This window comes from Mus caroli, unplaced genomic scaffold (genome assembly GCF_978045245.1).
Source record: "Mus caroli unplaced genomic scaffold, Mus_caroli_1 scaffold_3, whole genome shotgun sequence".
NCBI lineage: Eukaryota > Metazoa > Chordata > Mammalia > Rodentia > Muridae > Mus > Mus caroli.
Genome location: NW_028227258.1, coordinates 63,048,326 through 63,071,342, shown reverse-complemented (window position 1 = coordinate 63,071,342; position 23,017 = coordinate 63,048,326). Strand labels below are relative to the sequence as shown.

The 23,017-nt window shown below is 45.8% G+C and overlaps 1 protein-coding gene across 2 annotated transcripts in view; it reads left to right on the top strand.

The window, feature by feature from the left end:
* Notch2 (notch receptor 2) overlaps window positions 1–23,017 on the top strand; it is a 170,484-nt gene that overhangs the window by 26,889 nt on the left and 120,578 nt on the right. Inside the window, exon 1 of one of the 2 annotated variants that reach the window (XM_021157432.3) lies at window positions 7,151–7,425. The exons of the other annotated variant lie outside the window; for it this stretch is intronic. Coding sequence (XP_021013091.1) covers window positions 7,353–7,425 — 73 coding nt within the window. The 5' untranslated portion in view covers window positions 7,151–7,352. Of the gene's footprint in view, window positions 1–7,150; window positions 7,426–23,017 lie in introns of those variants that run through there. 2 annotated transcript variants of the gene reach the window in all.

The following is a 23,017-nucleotide window of genomic DNA, read 5'->3' as shown; positions in this document are numbered from 1 at the left end:
CAGACGTGGATCTGCATGAGTATGGAACAATGATGGTCCACACTAGAGAAGGAAAGCTGTTTGAGAACTTGGACCTCAGTGGTCAAGAGTTGCTGGGCTACTCAGGAAGGTGCAATGTAAGGATGCGGGTCGAGACGATGGAATCGTCTCTGGGAACATTTCATAAATATCTGGAGTTGCATATCCATCTCAGTAACTAACACACTGATTGATACTCATCCAATCATGGGTTGATAATTATACACGTGTGGGTTTGTGATGCTCTTGAATGGGGGAGCTGTCTTGGTACACACGGGTCAGCTGTTTCTGTATGCTCCTATTTTATATTTATGTAGTGTGTGTACCCACTTAGGAAGTGCAGTGTGATATTTCTCAGTATAAAATATGTAAGAGAGGTTTTTAAGGTCAAGTGGTGCTCTGGCAAGCCTTCCTATGCTAACATGTTAATTTTAAAGTCATGTGCTGCTCTGGCAAAAGTTCCATGCTAACATATTAGTTCTCCTCACCTCTTGAGCAGCACAGGATCCCCAGTTAAGTTTTGTTTGTCACGTAGCCTATGCCTATGAGGGAGCAGCCCTCCTAAAGGCATCTTCACATTGCTTTGCTTTAATACTGACTGAGATACCTACATTTGCAAAAGGGAAAAGAACATACCAAGACACCAAAATTATAGCAGCTTTTATTATTTGTATGTTTCATTAAGGCGGGACAGTTGGGTCTATGTTCAGAGCCGGGTCTGATCACTGTATTGACTGACTGCTAAGTTGAATCTTGAGGTCAGCTCCTGCCTCCTGTCATCTGTTTGGCTGAACTCTGCAGACCATTTTGAGGGTGGAGTGTTTTGGTTTTGTTTCATTTCGTGGTTGTTTTTAAGACAGGGTTTGTCTCGTAGTCTGTGCCAAAACTGAATTTACTCTGAACCTTGAGCTTTCTTGCCTCAGCCTCCCAAATGCTGGGATTACAGGCCTGGAAATGAGGATCTTTACTGAGAACTTTGTTGAGGGGAGAAAAAAATCCATTTCTGTGGGGCTACAAACCTGAAGAAGAAATAAATTAGATATGGCCCCGCTCTTCAAATACTTTTCAATTAGTTGTGCTGGCCACCCTGATTCATATTGTTCAGGACGAGGACTTGAAAATACAGACAGCCTTGAAATTAATCTTAGTGCTGAGAGTGGTGGAAGGGCCAGCACCTTATCACCACTGGAGCTGTGGTGTGAGTCTGTGATGTCCACAGAGCAAGAGGGGCTGGGGCTTGTTTATATTTGTATTGTCACAGAGTCAAGGACGTGCTCTGCAGAGTGCAAGCTCTCAAAATGGTTTTAAAATAAATCCAAGAGTTGACTTACTTGTTTAAATTTCTCAGTTGCAGTGGGTCAGCTTGCCCTGTACCAATATGAAAGTGGAAAGAGGCTGGCGCTCTGTGCCTACAGGCCCCTGCACTGAGAAGCACGTCCAAAAATGCTTGTACTATTGTGCCCCATGCAGTGAAACTGAATACGTAGTCAAAACCAAGGGATTTTGTCTTAGCTCTGTCATTAATTACTTATTTAACCTTGGGCAAGACACTTTATCTTCAATTTTTTTTTTTCATCTGTGAATGGTGATGATAATGGCTGGTCTGTTTATTTCCCACGGCTGCTTTGAGGATCGCGAGAGATAATATACCTTAACGTGCTTTGGTAAGTATAAAGCACTTTCTAAATAGAAGGCATTATTAAAAGAAATCTCACTTGTAATTCCTGCTTCCACTAACATCACCTCCACCATCTCATAGATGGTGAGATATGTAATGTAGGTCAGCTCAGGTCTAGTCCCTGCTGAGTCTCTACCTCAGGATGTCTAGTACCTGACTGTTTTAGTCAGGGTTTCTATTCCTGCACAAACATGACCAAGAAGCAAGTTGGGGAGGAAAGGGTTTATTTGGCTTACACTTCCATACTGCTGTTCATCACCAAAGGAAGTCAGGACTGGAACTCAAGCAGGTCAGAAAGCAGGAGCTGATGCAGAGGCCATGGAGGAATGTTCTTTACTGGCTTGCCTCCCCTGGCTTGCTCAGCCTACTCTCTTATAGAACCCAAGACTACCAGCCCAGGGATGGTCCCACCCACAAGGGGCCTTTCCCCCTTGATCATTAATTGAGAAAATGCCTTACAGTTGGATCTCATGGAGGCATTTCCTCAACTGAAGCTCCTTTCTCTGTGATAACTCAGCTGTGTCAAGTTGACACAAAAATAGCCAGTACACTGACTGACTGACTCTGCCTGGGATTTTCCAAGATGCAGTCTCACACCTGTTGCAAACTCGCTTCCCTTCCAACACATTCATTTATCACACACACACACACACACACACACACACACACACACACACACACACACACACACTCATACACAAACATATGCATGGGCTCAATGGCTTCTGCAGGAGAGAAAAGGCATGTGCTTAGCTGGCTGTGATGGGACATTTGTAATCCCAGCGCTTGGTAGGTAGAGGGAGGCAGGAGGATCAGGAGTTCAAAGTCATCATCTGTGATGTCTACGGCTAGCTTGTCTCAGAAGAAAAACCTAAACCAAACCGGAATAAAGCAAAACTAGGTCAAATCACAAGCCCCCCCCCCCACCATATATTATTGAGTGCCTCTGTATACAAATATACCCTAGAAACCAGGACAAAATAGGTAAATGAGATAGTCACAACTGTCTGTAACTGTGTGTTCCAGAGGAGCCCTTGAGCGTTTTATGAGAGGACAGACTGGATAGCAGGCAAGCACTCGCTTCTGTTCTTACTTTTGAAGGACATTTTATGTGTGGTTTTTAATTAAATAGGGCCTAACCGCATATTTTAAGGTTTGAGTACAATCAAAGCCTTTGGTAGCCCTTGTTTGTATTTCTATACTAGTGGAGTGTGAATTGAGACGGGGTTCTGGAGGCAGAGTGTGTTTTCAAATGAAGGTCTTCGGGATCCCATTTTTCTTTGCACCAGTGAAGCTATGGCTCACCAAGGATCTGCAGCTGCTCTGACTGGTTGTAGGACTCCCCTCACCCCCCCTCATCTCCAGGTGTCCCTGCCAATCTGGCTTAGAAGAAGGACTTGCTCTAATGAGGAACTATGTTCTTAGGAGAAGAGCCATCCCCAGTCTAGTTACAATGCTCAGTCTATCTGGGGTTTAGCTTTGTAGGCAGGTTGGAGACTTCCACCTCTTCAGGCTCTGGTTCAGGGTTTGAGATGCTACCACAAGCCATTCTGGCAGCAGGAAAACAGATGCAGACAGTGATATTCAGGCTTCATCCAGGGAAAAGACCAATTGCAAGAGTGCAAGGCCACACTTTGTGAATCAGCCAGGCTACATCCGGCTCTTTCAAAAGGCCGGTAACTGCTGTAAGTCTCGAACACAGTTTCCCCTTAGAGCTATGCTGATTTCTTGCCTACTTATCTCCTCTATCGAACCACCTTTCTCTTCCTTTTCCTAGCCTTTATCTGGGAATGGTGTCTTTCTGCCCCAAGGTATTGAGGCCATTGCTGATTCCTTGACGTTACTCTTGCTCTCTCCTTTGAGCAGTTGCTAATCCCCAAAGCCACGCCCACCTGTCCGCACTCCCACAGCTCCTGTTTAGGTTGCTGTCTCCCCAGTTCATGGACAAACTTTGATCTTCTTGATTATCTGCTTTCACAGACCCTGCCCTGTCCCTGCGGCAGAAGTAAGCCTCTAAACGTGATAAGTCCCTGCTCACCTGATTGGCTATTTCTTCATCTCATTGATCATTTAATCCTCTGACTTTTAGTTTACTTATTGGCCTCTTCCTGAAGCTTTTCCTTGCTGGTAGTTGGTCTGGTGCTGTGTATACAAATGCTATATTCTGTACCCTAAGAGCTGGTTGCCCCCCAACAAGAGAATTCTCACATACATCAGCCTTTGTTATATAAAACCTTGCTCCCCAATTTCAAGTTAATTGGTTAATAAAAGGCTACAACCTGTGATGGGCAGACAGAGAGGGAAAGGCAGGACTTGATGATCTAGTGAGAGGTTTCAGGAGAGACCAGGGGAAGGAGAAAGGACAAGAGGGAGGGAGGAGAAGGTCACTTCGAGGCTGGATGGATCGTGAGCACAACAAGGAGAAATGGACCCTGAGAATAACCCAGGCAAGAACAAAACAGCAAGTGACAAGGGACATGTGGCTGGAACATAAATAATAATAGTTCCAAACTTGTCCCATTTAGGTTTACAGCTTGAAAATAAAATACCAGGATTTTGTGTCTTTTATACTGGCTAGCTAGAATATGTAATTCACTTTATGTTTCCTGACTAATTCCAGGCTGAACCTGTGACACTCTTGACTGGATTATAATGCTTTTTACGAGACCCTTCTTATTCCTTCTTTTATTTATAATATTTCTGCATTATTTATCTAGTGCTTACTAGAACACACATGCAGTGAGTTTAACACTCCAACAATTCAACAGAAGTTACACATCATGTAATACTTTCTATTCTTTAATGTACACACACACACACACACACACACACACACACACACAGAGGTACACATGTATCTGCAGGTATGCATGCATATATGTGCATGTGTATAGAAGCCAGAAGTTAAACTTGGGTATTATTATCAGGACTGCCATCTCTTTTGAGACAAGGTCTCTCATTGGCCTAGAGTTCATGAATTATGTTAGACTGGTTGCCAACAAGCTCCCAGGGCCAGCGCTAGTCTCTGCCTCCCTAATACTTGGCTTTGGCTTTTTTTTTTCTTGGTCAAGATTGTGTGTGTATGTGTGTCTGTCTGTCTGTCTCTCTTTCTCTGTGTGTATGGTGGGGATTGTGCACATATATGTGGGTACCCGTGAAGCCAGAACTATTAGATCTCCTGGAACTGGAGTTATATGAGGTCATGGGCCACTTGACATGGGTGCTGGAAACCAAACTCTGGTTCTCTGGAAGAGCAGACTTAGCTCTTAACCGCTAAGCCATTTCCCCCACCCTCTGCCTGTTATGGTAGGGGAGAGCAAGCTCCGGTTAAACCCACTGGACTGTTTCCCCAGCCCTGAAGGTTATTGTCTTTAAAGCTGTCACCCTGAGGAACACAGCTACAGCCACTTCTGGAGCTGTGCCTCAGGCATGAGCACCTTTACTCTCTTTTGTACGAACGTTGGTTGTGAGAAATCTGATCTTTGTAGGTCAATTTAAAGTTTGTATCGGCAACTCACGATTTACCCTCTTACGTGAGTAGAGATTAGAGTGGTAACACCATGGGTGAACAAATGAAAGTTAATGTTATTACTCTTCTTTAAACACATGGCACAAGCAGAAATTGCCTAGTGATTTTCACTAACTATACTATTTTTAAATTTAAATTTGGTTTTATTTTATGTGTATGGGAGCTTTGCCTGTGTGTATCTCTGTCCATCATGTGCATGCCTGGCACCTGTGGAGCCCAGGAGAGGGAAGCGGATCCCTTGGAGCTGGAGTTGCAGACAGTCGGGAAGCACCATGTGGGATGTGGGTGCTGGGGAGTGAACCCAGGTTCTCTACAAGAACAGCAACCATTGAGCTATCTCTCTAGTCCTCAATTATGCTACTTTTTGAAAAGAGCTTCTAGGGTCCCAATGTGACTGTTTGCAGTAAGTACTAGCTTCTCTTTCCTAAGGTAATGTATGTGGTATATTATTATATGTGTTTGGTATAAGGTATATGTGTGTGACATATGCTGTTTGTGTGTGATATATGGTATATATGTATGATATATGCTGTATATGTGTATGTATATATGCACGTGTGTGGAGGTCAGAGGACATCAGATATCCTGTTCTATTACTCTCTAACTTATTCCCTGGGGGGGGGGGGATCTCTTACTGAACCTGGAATTGGGCTACCTGCTAATTAGCCCCAGAGATTCATTTAACTCTACCCTCTACAGCTGTTTGAGGCATGTGCATAGTCAAACCTGGCTTTCACTGTGAGTGTTGGAGATTTGAACTCAGGTCCCCGTGCTTGCACAGCAAGGACTCTTTCCCACTGAGCCATTTCCTCAGACTCTATAGTGCTTATTAAACTGCAGTTTTAATGTTCACACCCATTTGCACTTGCTGAATGGTATTCTGCATTCTAGGTCACCATCTACTAATTGATAGGCACTGGTGATGAAGGCCATGATCCTGGGCCATAAAGACTTCCCGGTGTAGTCAAGACAGAAATACAAACAGTCCTGTGTTACTTATGCAATTCCTCGTAGTTGCCAATTTCGTTCTACAAATGCATTTATTCCTAAGACAGATCACACCCTCCACTCTCCCACTTTGGAAATTGTTAGTGTAATAGCCTTATCTTTAAAAAACTATGCACACAAACATCCATACGTGTTCAGGGTTGTTTGGAAACATTTATATGTAAATGGCATTCTTAGAGTCTCGCTCTGTGATTTGTGTTTTCATCATCATTTTGGTTTTACGGCTGACGTATATGAAGATGGTATTTTCAATTGTATTGCACTTATAATTATGCATTATTCATCTAGTCCCCAAGGGTGGGGCATTTAGGTTACTCTTCACTCGCAGCTATTAATAGGTTATAAAGAGTATTCCTGGGTCTTCTTTCTATTTTCTACACCTTTGACTAGAGTTTCAGGCTCCTGCTGTCTCTTGAAAGCCTCTCCTAAATTCTTCTAGACCCTAGAGTGGACGATTCCAGTGTCCCAAGCACCTTGCTACACGAAGTTCACTAAAAGAACCAAGGATGAGTGGGTGGATGGACGGATGAATGAACGAAATGTCCAGAGCATCTTAAGGAATGTCCTCTTAAGAGGACTTTGGCGCCTTTGCCCCCTGCCTCAGTCCCGTTTCTGCTCTCCCTCATTCCTCTAACCAGCCAAGAAGTGTGTGGGTGGGTGTGTGGGGCATGAGGTCTGCCTCTCTCTACAAGTTCAGGACCCGGGTAAACCCTAGTGTTTGATGTTGGGCGCTTCAGCCGCCCCCCTTTCCGAGCTCATGGGCAGGCCAGGCGGGCGGGCGGGCGGAGTACGGAGTGCTGCTCACTCAGATCCCTCCGCGCGCAGCGGGCCGGCGCTTCTTTCTGCGGGAAACCCCTGGGCGCGCAGCGGCGATGGGGGCGGAGCCTCGCAGTGGGAGGAGGCCGAGGCGGAAGGACACGCGGGCCGCCCAGCCGCGCGGCGCAGCCAGAAACTTTCAGCCAAACTTCGGGCGGCGGCCTGGCTGCGCGGAGTGCAGGGGCGGCGCAGCGGGAGCTCCAGGACTGAGCAAGCCGCGGGGGCAGGGTAGAGCACGCGAGAGCCGGGCTCCTGGTCGGGACCCGCTCCCCATGCGGATCTGCTCTGGCTGCGGCCCCGAAGATGCTCGCTCTGCGTCCCGCCGCGCTGCGGGCGCTGCTGTGGCTCTGGCTGTGCGGCGCGGGCCCCGCGCACGGTGAGTACCGGGCGCCCGGGAGACCATCCCTCTCTGTCTCTGCGCTCCGGGGACTGCGTCTTCCAAACTGCCTCGTCCGGGCCTCGAGTCTTGGCAACGCGTAGCGTCCCAGGTTCCGCGTTAGCGGGGTCCTGGGCGAGCAGCTCGCGGGCGGAGGTGCGAGTGTGGTCGGGAGGGCGACGGGGGCTTACGGCGTTCCCAGCTTTTGACACCCGGATCGGTCGGTCTGTCCGGAGGAGGAGTTGGGCGTGGGGCTTAGGTCTTGGAGAGGTGGAGGCAGCAGTGGGGGAACTGGTGTGGCAGCGTGCTGAGCCACATGATTGAAAATCTCAACTGCTGTTATTCTTTCCGAGGCGCGGAGCTCTGCTGCGGTTCCAGTGTGCGTCCAGCCCCAGGAATGTGGTGTGACGATCCCCAACTCCTCCAACCTGGCAGCAGCTTGCTGCTCTTTTGGCACCGTTGGGGGTGGGGCAGGGGCAGGCGAGGAAAAGTGGAGACGTTGGTTGATCCGAAGTGCTTGCTTAGAAAGGCTCGTTATGGTGGGATATTCCGTGCCCCCTCGCTAACACGGTGGGAGCCAGGAAAGGAAATCGGATCATACTTTACCCACTCCACCCACATCTTTAGATTTTACGTTTCTTTGGAATGTTGTATGGAAAGAACTTCGGCTTTGGAGTCCAGCTCTGTAATCCTGGATTCAAATCTTCTGAATTAACTCACCAATAAAATGGGGATGAAATTACCCAGCTAATAGGATTAATTAAAAGAATGTATATTAAATTCGTAGCCCTTAAAAGATGTTCAGAAAAGTTGTTTCAGGGCAGGAGCAGCGGTTTGGTCTGTGCTTCCAATGGGGCTATGTCTTGTACTGGTTTGAAGTCTGTGCTTCCAGTGGGGCTATGTCTTGTACTGGTTTGTTGAACTGGTAGGGTTCCCCTTTACTCAAGAACAGTAAACTTTTACCAGAAAAACTCTAGTACATTTTCTCAGAGAAGGGATGAGTTTCAGAAAAGTACGGTCTTTGTTCATTGTAACAGGCAGCTGACATGCCAATCACAGATGCTTTGAGGAAGACTCGATTATGTATCACCTGCAAACAGTGCTGGGCTGTTCTGCATCAACCAGATACTTTTTTGGAAAGTTAGAATGTCTTACATTGCTGGGTCTGTAGGTTTTCAGAAGTGGACCAGGAGGCTGGCTGTTCAGGATTGAATGGTTCCCGAAAGTTTTCCTCAAAACTCAACGATGGCATTCTTGCCTTGCCCCTTTTCTTTGAGTGAAGCTGTTAGCCCTCAGTGTAGACTTAGTGTAAAGAGGTGTATGATTAGTGTGATTTTTTTTTTTTTCTTTTCTGAGGATGAAAGTGCTTGGTCCCCCACGACTTGTTTTACGTAGTAAGTAACTTTAGTCTTCATGATCTGTGTCTTTTCCCATGTGGAATAGGATTCAAAGTGTAACTATTTTTTTTCTTGAGTACTTCAGGGACTAGTACGTAAAGTGACTCACAAGTGCTAACGCTGGCAACAGAGATGGGATGAGGCTGGCACATGGGCTTTCTTCCGTGTTGAACCCCAGTGCACTGAACTGATGCCCCCACTTCTGCTAATGCAGGCCCTTGCTGTCACCGATGTCCGTTTGGGGCATCACTTGGAGTGTCAGTCCAGCTGGCTTAAATGTAGGCATTTTGGGTTTTGGACAGGTGTTCTTTAGATGCTAAACTATTCTCATGAAAGAGATTAGAGAGCTAGTTGTTGTTGCAAATCTTAAATCTTCCCAGGGTCTAGCAGGGAAGCTTCCTAATCTATTATGGTGTATTTTGCCAAGGTACCAATTATAACTCCCCCTCCCTAAGTTTTGAGTGTTCCCGTGTTTGGCTCGTGGCCAGTTGTTAATTTGAACATCACTGGTTCCTAAGGCAAGGAGCTGTCAGCCCATCTGTGTGAGCTTCTCAGCAGCTCTCTGGACCACCCCTTACTTCTGGCTTTCTCTTGGCTCTGCGGTGGGAGTGACTCCCTGGTTTTACTGTCACCTAGACACTTTCTCAGTTGAATCCCTACTATAAAAAGAACAAGTTTTTTTTTTTTTTCCCTTTAGGGTGGAGATAAAATTCACCCTATAACTATTTCCCGTTTTTCTTTCTTGGAGGGGGGGGAGTGGTTGTTTGCAGAATCTCTTGTTTTCTGGTGTTTGAAAAATATGTACTGATATTTTGTTGGCATCTCTTTTCTGCTTCCTCTGTGGATTTGTGTTGCCCAGAGGGGCAGCCTTGGCTCACCTGGCCTGTCACTGATTTCAGGATCTTTAAAGAATGTCTAAGTGCACTGGGATATGCTTGGATGCTTGAGAGAAACCTTATAATACATTTTAAAAATATCACACCCACAGAAATTTTATCTTGCCCACAGAATTTGCATTGATGTAGTTCCCACTCTTCCATTCCTGGTGACCCTCCTCCTCCCTGCCCCTTCCATTGTGGTGGGAGAGAGCTGCATGTCCTGGCTGCAGCAGACCTGCACTCAGCACCCTGGTGTCCTGACACAGGAGGCCTGAGAATCTGTAATAAAAAAAAAAAAAAAAATAAGGCTTACAAAAGATTCTGACAAATTGCCTGGTGGGACAATCACAGATTAATTCTGCTTTCAAGAGGTGAACCCAGCTTTAACCAGCCATTCTAGCAGTTAACCCTTTTGACTCTTAAGGAATTCAGAAATTGCTAACATGAAAGCTGTAGACTGTGATTGGATCCTTCTTGTGCACAACTGCTTCTAAAAAGGCTTCATGTGTGAGTGATCCCCCCACCCACCTCTGTCACGGATTCTTCTTCAAATGTTATATATACATATAAATTTTGGATTCTTTATAAACTTTTCCAGGTGTGTGTGTGTGGTGTGTGTGTGTGTGTGTGAGAGAGAGAGTGTGTGTGTGTGTGTGTATGTGTGAGTGTGTGTGTGAGTGAGTGTGTGTGTTAGTGAGTGTGTGTGTGAGTTGTGTGTACCCTCTAATGCATGATCTGGATAGGAATGCGTTCTTGTGCTGTATTTATAGACTGTATCTGTTTTCTTTCTTGATGTCTGTCCGGATGTCTCATTGATCTGTCCCCTCCCCTCCTGAACTTTCTGGATCCTCCTGCTCCTGTCTTCTCTTGCTTTCCAAACACACCTTGAAAACAAGAATGTCCCCCGTCTGTTACTTTCCCTCTGCACCGGTCCACTGTATATGTAGTAATTGGGACAGGCCACTAAGCCGGGAGCCAGAAGACCAGAAGTCTCCTCCAGCTCTGTTATTAATTGATTTGGTGACCTTGCAGGGGAGCCCATGGTTTGGTAGTTCACATTCTCATGGACTTTGTCACCAATCACAGGGCTGGTTACAGAGTTGGGACTAGAATTTCTTTGTTTAAGGCCTCAGGTCCAGGACCTTGTGTATCGTCCATATTGCTTCTGTCTTGTGTACAGATGGATTTGTGTACACAGAAACACGTCCTCGAGTGCTTACTGTTAGTGTGTGCTCCAGGGAAAGAATTGTGCCTCTGCTTGTCTGTGTTCTGGTGCCCACATCGCTACCCCGTACTTGGCATGGTGCCTTGGCATCTCATTGGCATCCTGTGAAGACGTGCTCATTTGAGCCAGTACCTTTCAGTCCTTTTTCATTGTGGGCCACTGTGGTCCTCCCAGATGCCTATTAAGTGGTGTTTGCAATGAGGCTGTGGCGTCTTCTCTTCCCTGACCTCTCCTGCTCCGTGTGGTGGTCACAGGTTAGCACTCACTGCACTTTTGTTCACTTTTTCTATAGAAGGCTTTCATTTGGGGGACAGCTTGGGATCATTTCTGGAATAGTATATTTTTCTTTGGGGTCAGCTTTGTTTTGCTATTTTTGAGCCTTTTCATCTTAAACTTGATACTGCAATCCTGTGCCAGATAACCACATGTGATTGGCCTCTGACACACAGATCCTGCTCCTTGAGAGAGGTGCTCTGCCTCACACACACAGCCCTTTTCTGTCCTACGGATGTTCACAGCATGTGTCCAGTGTGCAGAGGCACCTGAGCGGAATGCCTTGGTTGAGCACCTGTGGCTTGCTCAGTGTGCCTACAGACTTACACTACCTGCCGCCTTTTGAGACAGGACTGGCTTTGGAACCTTGGTCCCCCTGTGTCAGCCTCTCGAGTGCTCGTGTTCAGGGTGCACAATCATGTCTCACCTGGCTTTGTGCTAACCCATCCCCTGTTTTTACCTAAGGGGTGGGTCAGGGTTACCTCTTTGTTGTATGTGCTGATGGGGACTTTAAAGCCCTCTGGTGCTTCTCTCTGTCCATGCTAGATCTGATCTCTACCTGGCAAGGGGCAGTTACCTGTGTTTCCTGTCAAGAGGCAGGCTTTGACTTCTAGTTCTTATATGCACCAAGTTTCTCTCCTCTTGTTTCTATTCATTGGTATCATCTCTGGATTTTGTCCTCAGAGTCCTGAGCTTTGTGTGAGTGACAGAAGTAAAAAAGAGTAGGCTATGTACCCTTCACTGAAGTGACACTCACTTGTCCATAAAAGGAGTGGAACTTGTGAAGAACGCTATGTTCTTCTGTCTGGGAAGGCTGTTCAGGTGAACTGCCTTAGCCCTACGTCTTCATACCTCCCTGTCCAGGTAGGCCCAGGAAGAAGGAAAGAGTTTGTCCAGCAGCTTCCCTGGCTCCTCTTACTTGATTGTCCTGGGTAGTGTGACTCAGTGGATCTCAAGTTGTGTCTGGGAATTTATATGTTCTAGTTAGGGGTGGGGATGGCTCAGTGTGTAGAGTACCTGTTACAAGCAAGAACACCTGGGTTTGGATCTCCAGCACCCACATAATAAGCAGCTGTGGTGGTGTTTATTTGTAATTCCATAGCTGGGGGCAGAGACAGGACGACCCTGGGGCTGTACCAGCCAGTCAGTCCAGATGAAACAATAAACTCTATCCTTTCCCAAAAAGCAAGGCAGATGGTGCTGGAGAGATGGATCAGGGATTGTGAGTGCTTGCTGATCTTCCAAGGTCACAAGTTTGATTCCCAGCACCTGTATCAGGTGCCTCATAACTGCCTGTAACTCCAGTTGGGGTGGGGGGCTAATGCCCATTTCTGGCTTCCATGGGCACTGACACACACATGACTTACACTCACACAAGCATATGCATAAACATAGCTGTATGTAATACAGGGATAGCTTGAAAAGGAGGCCATCGCTTGCTCTGCTGGCACTGCAAGGCTAATAACGTTGCCTTGTGCTTTTAAAGAGCCGGCCTGGCCTGTGAAGTCTATATTTTAGGACTGACACAGGTATAGTGTGTGTCTTTAAAGGCAGTCTCCCTCCCTCCATCAGTGTCACTCAGATAGATCCCGGAATGCAAGGATTTCACAGGAAGTGCTGTCTTTAGCCCAGGTGATTGACGCTTCCTCGGAGGATATCTGTTTTGTTAACCTGTGAATGCCTCTCTGCTGGCAGCTTTTCCCTTGAGTACAGGAGCATGAAGAGAGATGAAGACAACTTATTTCAGCCTGTCCTGATTTTTTGAGAGAGGGTCTTACTACTTCGTAGCCAGAATTGACTGGAACTTACTGTATTCGAACTTACTGGCCTTGAACTTAGAGTGATCTGTAGGCCTTAGCTTCCTTATTATTGTGATTAGAGGAACAAGCCATCATTTGGGTGGCAGTACTGACTTGGGGTGGGTTGGGATATTCTCAGGTAGTGCACGAGGGAAAGGGAGAATGATGAGTGTGCCAAAGGCCCCCTACACAGCACGTTTAGCAAGAAGGGCCCAGGATCGCTCTGTTACCATGGTACTTCATATTACCGCCTCTGATGGAAAGAAAGAAGTGGCTTTAGAAGTTGTTGGCTGACCTTTGGGCTTCAGTGGGTCAGACTGCACAGTGTTCCCTGGCAGCAGCAGGAGGTTTGCTGCCCCTTTCCTATTTGAAGGGATCCTTACCTGTTTGCCAGTTAACACTGTGGCCTTCAAAAGAGTGAAACAGAGAAAGAGGGCTCTTGAGAGCTGGAGTGAGCAAAGCAATGATCGCATTCATTTTTTATTGTTACTTTTGGTCAGTGTGTTCAAGAACTCAGGGTCACTGCTCAGTTGCCTGCAGGACTCTCAGGGACTGGGTTCCAGGGCATTAGAAGAGGGACCCAGGCCCTCAATGCCTGTCTTGAAGACCAAAGTGCCAGCTCAGCCATCAAATTGGCCTGCAGTTCAAGGGGTCCAGGGACATTTGCGTAGAATCCTCTGAAGACTGGGCCCTTAGAGTGATGCTATGTTAAGGCCTTGGGTGTGTCGTCAGGCGTAATTGGTGTTTTCCTTGGCATCTTGGGGCAAGCAGTGCAGGGAAACATAGTCTCCAGGTATGTGGGAATTGTACCCAGAGTGGAAGTTAGGATCCCGCCCCAGGACTGATAGCATCACTGAGATGAGGCAGAGAGGTACACGATGTGTAGTTTGAAAGCCACCTAGCCATTTATCTGAAAGCAGCTTCCTGCAGTCTGGGTAACTAAGAGCAGTGGGGGTCCTGGGGAGTACCCAGGAGAGAAGAACAGCCCCAGCTCCCCCCACCCCGGGGGGCTTCTCTGCTATTTTGCACAGTCTGCTATTTTCTTTTCTCTGTTGTAACATAGGAAAAGAATAATCAACTTGACTTGGTGAGAAGACAAAGACCCCCTTGTCTGGTGGCGGGTGTGAATGTAACATTGGCAGAGGTTGTGGTGGCTATTAGTGGGTTTGTGGTGAGAGATCACCGAGTCCTCAGCCCTGCATGGCAGGCTTGCTACAGGACATATCAGGGTGGAAACTGTCTTCCTGGGAAGATCCCAGTTCTCAGCGGCAGTGGCTGAAAGACCTCCTCATCACAGGCATGGGGAGTGTGTGGTGTGGACACACCCAGAGTCACTGCTGCAGGTGGCATTGATTAATCAACGCTGACATAGCCCTCACCCTGCTTTACTTGTCTTGGCAAAACCCTGTTCTGCCAGCTCCTCAAACACTTATGCGGTACCAGGAGAGATGGAGCAAGGTCCTGGTGGTTGCGGGGGCGGTCACTCCACTGTCCTCCCTCTGCTGTCTGGAACTGTTGGCTGTCACCTTGGTTGACCGGATGACTTTTCTGCCAGGTGTGGAGGAGGACCTGGGTCCCATCTTCCAGTGGACTGAAGCCCAGTTCCCTGGAGGCCTGCCAGCGGAGATCTCTCGTCTCCAAGTTAGTTCCTTCCAGAGGGTTGCTGGCAACTGAATAGTAATTCTGGGTTCTTTGAATATATCAGACCAACATCATGCCAGAGTGGACTCATTGCCACACAAAGACTGGTTGGGTGTGTGGTGTTGCAGAACCTGTTTCTGGGGTAAGAGTGACTCTCCCACTCACAGACATGTTTATTCATATGAAGAAAGTATGTGTGTTTTGTGAGGCCAGAAAAACACGATGAGAATATTTTGATTGGAGTCAGATATTGTCTCCTTAATAATACGTCTTCATTTAACAAATAGCACCCCCTTTAAATGCAGCCTTGCTTGCCAGGTAAGGTGTTGAAGACACAGCTGTGGTTGTATTCTAAAGTATATACCCTTTTCAGAGGCAGGTGCACTTTTAAATGGTGTGGTTTCCTTCCTTTTCATTTTGTGTTCTCCTCCCTGCCCTCCCTCCCCTCCCTCTGTGAGAAGATTCTGCATCGTGTGTAGGTCACACGTGTTACCTAGCAGGAGAAATCTTGCCTGTTGGACTCACGAGGTGTCCCAGTAAGAATAACCGAATGCTGTCTACTTAGTTGGTGCGGATGAGTTAACTCCTGCAGAGAGAAAGTGGTAAGGTGCTGGGAGCCTTGTGTGTTTCTGGGCTCTCGTGTGTTTGGAAACTATTAAGTCTCATTGAGGTTCCAGGACAAGCTATCTTGCTTATTCATTTTGTATGTTTTTCTTTGAAGTGTACATGGCTGTTCATTTGCTGACTCTTCTTTTAAGTGGCACACATTTATCTTTAGATATTTAATTTTTTTCCCCAACATTTAAGACACTTCCAAATCTTTATGAGGATTTAAAGGAAAAAGCTCAAATGGTGTGCCTAGTCCAAGGTTTGTCATTATGTCAGCAACAGCTGGGTGGGGTGTGCTTACCTAATTCAAGAATGCTGGAAATCGAGACAGGAAGATTGCTGTAAGGACAAGCAGCTAGGCTATATAGGAAGATCCCCTGTCCTCCCCAAATAAGACAAGCAACCACTTACAGTCCTTGCTCCACACTTCCTAGCCATTAAGAAAAATGGTTGTAACTAAAAACAAACATTGTAACAGTTTCGCTTAGGTAGGTTTACATAGCAACAGAATTATTCCTTATGTTTACACATAATTAACTTGTATTTATACTGTGTTGATTTTCCCTGGCACCTTTACAAGATTCTGTGTGTATATGTGATTTTAAAAGCAGTTACATTTAGAATTCTTTAGGTATGTGTGAGCAATCAGAATAATACTACCACACCTCTGTTAATGTTTTGGTATTCATGTATGTATTTTGTTATATCTTTTTTCACCCTTAGATTTTAAAAGCTTCTATACATTTGAAAGTCACTATGATATACATTTTAAAAGTTTTACATATATATATATGTATATATATATACATATATATATATATATTCAGTTTACAGGCAGTTTTCTGTTTAAAATGTTTTCATACATTTGATTCTAGTAATTAAATAATACTCTAAGGAATGGACTCATGTGTTTTGACCTCTTTCTTTTGACTGCAAATTTGGTTGGATCCAACCTCCCCCCTCCCATCCCATGTACAGATAAGAATCAGCTGCCCACCGGAGGAAGCTTTGTTCTTTGATATTCAAGCGATTTCTAAATCTAAGAGAGTGGCATCTAAAAAAAAAAAAAAAAAAAAATCAGAGACAATTAACATCTCCAATAATCACATCGTTTATAAGCCAAATTGTGGTTAACATTTTGATTGATACTTTACAGTATTTTTCCATGTTCAGTGTCTATTATAAAACTTTAATTGGGATTTTAACAGACATATAGTTTTCCACTAAAAATAATATGAACATTTCCTCCATATATGTTAGTAGCCTTTAAGAATATGACTTCAAAGGCTACATACTACACTATCTTAAGGGACTACTAGTCTTCATTTTTGTGGAAATCCATCCTTAGTTTCCAGGTGTCATAAATATAGAGAATTCTGTAATGAATATTGTTGCCGGGACTGGCTCGGATTAAGAGCACTGGCTGCTCTTCCAGATTCCCAGCACCCATCTCTGGCTGCTCACAACCATCTGTAGCTCTAGTTCTAAGGGCTTCATACCTTCTGACTACTGTGGACCTCGCACACACATGCTGTGCAGACATGCACGGAGACACAGCACCCATACACATAAAATAAAAACACATCTTTAAAAAACGAATCCCTTATTTTCTACCAAAATCCAGAAGCTTTTCAGCCAAATGGTTGCATTACTTTTTATAGAGTTTGACCCAGTCATACTTTTCATTAGCAGAATATGAGGCTGCCAGCGCTGCGAGCCATCGATAGCCCTGGGATTCATTTAAATAACTCTGTTATTACCTGGCAAATGGTGAATCCTACCTCATCTCTTGTTGTCTTTTATTAGAGCAGTATAGAAAAAAAAATCTCTGTGGATTCTTCTAATGCCTCTTCTTCCTTTCTATTTCTTTTACTCAACTGTGTCTTTTACCCATGGATCTTTTAATATATCTGAACTTTAGCTATTAAAGGCATTGGTACTTCACCTGCTTAAAAAAAATCACAGTATGCCTGTCAGTTTACAGTACATACAGGCTGGGGTTGGGGTGGGGTACCTGTGTAACATGCATGAGGCTCTGGGTTCAATGTCCGGCACCAAAGGCCACACGAAACCCTGTCACTCTGTCTGTCTCTGCCTCGCTCAGTCTAACATAAAGACCCAAAATAAGCAAACCAGAATACCATACAGAATACCAAGTTTAGTATAAGAAATGTCCTTTGATAAGGTAATTGTTTTTCATCTTTTGAATTCTAAAATGCTTGGCCAACGTTTTTAAAGTTTTTGAGACAGGGTCTGCAGCCCTGGCTGGCCTAGAACTCAGAGATCTGCCTTGGCTCTGCTGGGATTAAAGGTGTATGCCATCATACCTTGTCCTTGGCCATTTAAAAAATACATATATTAAGTAGTATTTTCTATAGCTACCTTAAATTCCATTTTTGGATGTAGTTGTTTAGTTCTGATTTTTTGAGAGTCTCACGTAGCCCAGGCTGACCTCGAACTCAGTAGAAAGTGGAGGCTAGTGTTGAACTCTTGATCTTCCTGCCTTCATGTCCCTAGAGGGGATTATAAGTACGGATTGCCATTGCTTGGCTTGGTGCTCTCAAATTTGGATCTGACTTTACCACACAACAGCTGCTTGTAAGTTATATGCATCAAGGAACCATACATTTACTATATACTGGATTTAAGAAGAGACCTTGGGGGCAAATGGTATGTGGTTCCACTACTGTCCTGTTTTCTGGAGCGTGCAGAAATGTGTGGGGCACATAACACTCTGAAAGGCAAAACCAGCATCCTGTCCTCTCCACTCACTGGGACCTCACTGGTGAGCCTGGACAGTGGTCAGGGCAGTCAGTCAGTTCAGGCAGACAACTGGGTGACTGAGACTCCCTTCTCTCCACCCTCACCAAATTGATTCGTTGTGGGATGGAGTGGCCTGAAGCAACCTGTTGTTTTGGCACCCTGTGGACACCACCTGTTTCTTCCCTTTCTCACTCCAGCCTCCCACTTGCCGGGTGCAGGGCGAGTGCACAGTGGTGCACAGCGGGGAAGTGATCGGTGTTGTTGCCGAGGAATGTTGCAATAAAGAGGAATAGATTGAGTTTTGCAAGCTTGTGTGTTCCTAAGACGCCCCACTGCTTTTGACATGGAGTGCTCCGGCTGAACGGCTCTGTGCTGAAGCCTTGCCGGCCCCAAGCGTTTGCTGCAGAGCAATTTCAGGCTGTATGAATGCTTAAGTATCATTGGAATTTACTGGGCTGGTTGTTTGCCAGCAATTACCATATTTAGCATGAGGAGACCTGGGGAATGAGGGCATTTCTGACCAACCAAAGAAGGAAACTCTCTGAAGGACTGCAACTCCTTCCTTTCTCTCTCTCTCTCTCTCTCTCTCTCTCTCTCTCTTTCTTTCTTTCTTTCTTTCTTTCTCTTTTTCTTTTTTTAATGAGGTGGTTAGGAGAACACCAGCCAAGCTAGGACTCTAATTTGTGACAACTGGTCTTTGTTTTTGTGCCCCTTCCACATAATTAATTTATGGACGGGCAAAGAGATTTGATAGTGGAGTTCTTTCTCACCCTGAAGTCCAATTCTGTCTTCGGCAGGAAGTAGGGAATTACTAGGCCTGCTTCCCTGCTGCCTGGCTCAGCCTGCAGGTGAGACTGTGGATCCAATCGGCCTGTTTCCACTCTTCTCACTTAAGATGTGCTAGTTTGCGGCTTTGTCCTGGCCTGAATTTATTTTGGCCTAGCCCTTGTCTCCACCCTGTGTTTGGAGACATCGGCCTTCCTGCTGTGGCTTAACATTCCTCTGCCTCAGTTTTTCCAGTACTGGAATGACCAGCCAATATAATTAACATAAACATTGTTTTTATAAAGTAAGACAACCTCCAACATCAGTACAGCCCTGTGTAGTTCAAAGAGCATCTCACAGGAGTTGTTCCTTTAATCCCTTCAAACCTTTGCTGTAGCCCAGCACTAAGGGGTCAGGTGGCTTTGCACTGCATCCCGTTGCTTCTTCCTAGATGGTCGAGGGCACAGCAGGCACTTAAACGCACATTTTGATTGTTTTCTTTTCTTTTCTCTCTCTCTTTTAAAAAATGTTCATTTCCTTCCCAAAAAGGTCTGTTGCGCTTTTACTCTGTAAGCATCATCCCCACAGGGCTGTGTTGTGGTTCCTCATTGCGCTCACATGACCATCCTTTGGGGTAAACAGTATTCACGGGCACTGTAGCTTGAGTTTGGAGCTTAGAATGTTAAGTCAGAGGGGCATCAGGCTGCATCCAGAGCCCTACCAGGGCCTCTGCAGCTGCTGCACACTTCATGGCTTCCCTGGAAAACAGGGCGGGATGTGGAGACTGAGGCTGCAGTTAGTCGTTGGCTTAGTTTAGGTTCATAAGTAGGCTTGATCCCAATGTTCTTCTGTGTTCAAAGACACTGCACACACACTTTATGATAGGAATAACTAAACATTAAATCCCAGAGTCTTCTGTTTTGAAGAGCCAGCCTCTTAGGAAGCCTTTGTGTCTTCTCTTCAGTAAGGCTGGGATGGATGTGTCAGCTGACAGGTGCAGCTGGGGCTCTGGCCTCCCCTTGGCTGCTCCACTGCCAGGACAGGCAAAAAGAATTCAGGGAGATTGGCAGGAGTTCCTGTTAGGTCAACATGGGTCTCTCAGCTCTGAGCTCTCTCAGGAGGACTGCTCTTAGGAGCACCAGTCTCTGGCTGTCCTCGGGACATTCCAGTGTGTGTCCAGCCTTTGTGAGGAGGTTGTCATCTTTGTGGGGAGAAGGTGGAGGCACCAACCAGTTTGGTTCCTGGCTTACCAGCTTTTTTCCTCAGGACAGATTTCTTTGTGCCTTCATTTTGCTGTCTGTGTAACGAGGAGAGTAGTAGTGTGTGATTTGGGGGCTTGTTGTGAACGCTAACTAGTCTGTGTGAGATTCACAGGACAGTGTCTGGAGTGCAGCGAGTGTGGTAAGGACTCGCTCAGCACTGATGTTCCTTTAGGTCACAGTGTGGACAGCCTGTTCATTCCCGTGGAACGGAATGCTTCATCCATCTTCCGGAGTCTAGTGTGAGTGAGTGACTGCAGTCCTCCGTGAAGAACCAGGGACTTTTCAGCTTCCTGGTCAGGGGCTGTTCCCTGGTTTCTTCTGACTTGGGAAGTGTTGAAGTCTGTTCCCTTCATGGGGTGGAAGTCCAACTTGGACAAGTTTTGGGTTCTGCTTGGAAGGTGGTAAGAATTCGCTTTTACTCTTTAACCAGGCGTTGTGGTTATATGTTATGTCAGGCCACACTGAAGGTGTTGATCTTAGAATAGTTTTAGATTCAAAACTCTTTGTTTTTTTTTAACTTGAGGTTTCAGGTTTTATTTGTATGTGTCTCTGTGTGTGGATGTTTTCAGAGGTCAGAAGAAGATGTCTGGCCCCCTTGGAGTTACAGGTGGCTATGCACCTGAAGTGCATGCTGGGAACTGAACTTGCTTCTTCAGGAAGAGCAGTGTTATGCACTGAGCCATCTCTCTAGCTCCAAGGTTCATACTTACTCTAGACTTTCTGTGATTTGACAGATGTTCTTGTCTGCCATTCGGTACCATGGTGAGGGATGTTAATAAGGCTAGGATACTCAATTCGTTATCTCTGTTAGATATTGCAAAATAATACCAATGTGCCACATCTCTCACTACACTTGCAGAGGCAATTGGAGGTTCTCAAGCTAGGAGCTATCCTCCTACTTCATACCCACTTTAAAGATGGAGAAACTGAAGCCTGTAGAAACAGAGTGTCTGCCAAAGGGATAGGCGCCAGGCCAGGGCCAGGGCCAGGGCCAGAATTCATGCTCCTGATTCCTGGTCAGGTGGTTTTTGTTGTTGTTTTCCTCTGTGCTTGCTCCTCAGAAGTGTGTCAGTGTGTTGACTATCTGGGTTTTGAGGTCTGAGGGCTGCTTTCAGAGCCAACAGCAGTGATGAAGTAGGAAGGATGTGGGGAGGGCAGAGGTGTAGCCATCTTGAAGCTGTCTCTGAAGTAAAGATCTTGTTTCCTGGGGACTCGGGCTTATCCCTTTAGACTTCTTTGTCACAGTGAGGGTAACCAGTGGGCCTGATGTGACTGATGATTTAGAGTTGGGTTCTTCAGGACTGGGAAGCTGCTGCGTCAGATGCACGTTAACATTTGTTTCCCGTGGCAGCTTGCTTATCTCAAGCCTTGGCAGCCTTGGACAAATGGTTGTTAGGGTTCTTTTGTTTTGTTTTGTTTTAAGACAAGATTTCATATTCTACTTTGCAGATTTTGTGAGCCACCTTCTACCTACCACTCCCTTCTGTTCTCTCTGTAATTATTTTTAAGACTTTGTTTTTCCATTGTGGGAATATGAAAGGTTTCTTTTATAGTCTAAAGATATTTATAATTATTGGTAAGCACACAATTGACAGAAAATGTTCTGTATTCATTTTAACTTAAGATATCCCTAAAACACTTAAACTATGTTCCCTATAATTTGGATCTTCCTACAAAAGCAGTTTAAGCTACTTTCTGAGAAGACTGTACTAAGGGGGGGACTATCTGGATATAACCTAGATATGTATGAAGACACTCTGGAGAAACTGCAGTGTCTGTGTGAAAGGTGACCTAGGACATGTCCCCTTGCTCATAAAGTAAACCAGACAGACACCTCCGTTCTCATGGAGCTTACGTGGTTTCCAGCCATTTGCATGTTCTGAGGGCTTAAGTCCTTAGAGTAAGCATTAGGATTCCTGGTCACAGAAAGGCCAGGGAGTGGCCATGCATGTGACTGTCCTAGCCAGTGGATCAGAGCGGCAGCTGAGCACTGGCCTGACACAAAAGCTGACCCCCAACCGTAGGGAAGTCTGGAGGGATCCTGTGTCCCATTGATGACTTAGATCTGAGTTTAGTAATTTGTGTACTGAATTGACACTTGGTTCTTAGCAGTATCTTCACTCCGAATAAATACCTGCACAGTGTTATGGAAATTATTAAAATTTCCACTTCTACAGGCCAAGAATTCTAGTTCCTTCTGATTTTTTTCTAACTAGGAAGGATGTATTTATATTGATAGTAATGCCAAAGAGTTGTTTACTGGTCTCGTCTGTGTTTTCTCTTGACCCTCTCAAAGAAACTCTTAAGTAGATTGGGACCAGGAATGAATAGTATAGCTTTCATATTTTTATTTTTTATAATAAAAAGTTTAGAAAGGTTGGAGATGGTAGCTCGGAGTCCTGCTTGTGTTCAGAAATGTTTTCTGGCCGGCTTTTTGGTTACAGTTAGCATTCTCTGGACCGCGCAGTTGTCTTCTTACTGTGTCCTTCAAAAAGAGATGTGTAAAACAGATTGGAATGCTTCAGGCTCTCAACCGTGGACACAGCCTGCTACTAAAACTACCCAGTACTAACCTGTCCTCACCAGAAACCAAAACTACCCAGTTCTAACCTGCCCTGCCTCGATGTTAGTTAAAACTACCCATTCCAACCTGTCCTGACCAGGAAGTTTGAACTGTGTATGGCGTTCTGCACCTGTCGCTCGCTCCAGGCCAAGAACTAAGAGGCCTTGGCCTTGCCTTTTCCATGAGTGTTCCTCAGTGTTGTCTCCTCTGGCACTGAGAACCAGCAGTCATTTGCACTGATGTTTGTGAGAAGAGGGAACCCCGGAGCACCCTTTCTGCTTTGCAGCGCAGGCTTGTCCTGGGCACTCAAGCATGTGAGTCTTCTCAGCACACCCCGTTTCTGCCAAGGACTTGCTGTGCTCCCTACCAGTTGAACAGTGACGGGGTTGGGGGAGTGGTGGGGAGCAGCATAAAGAC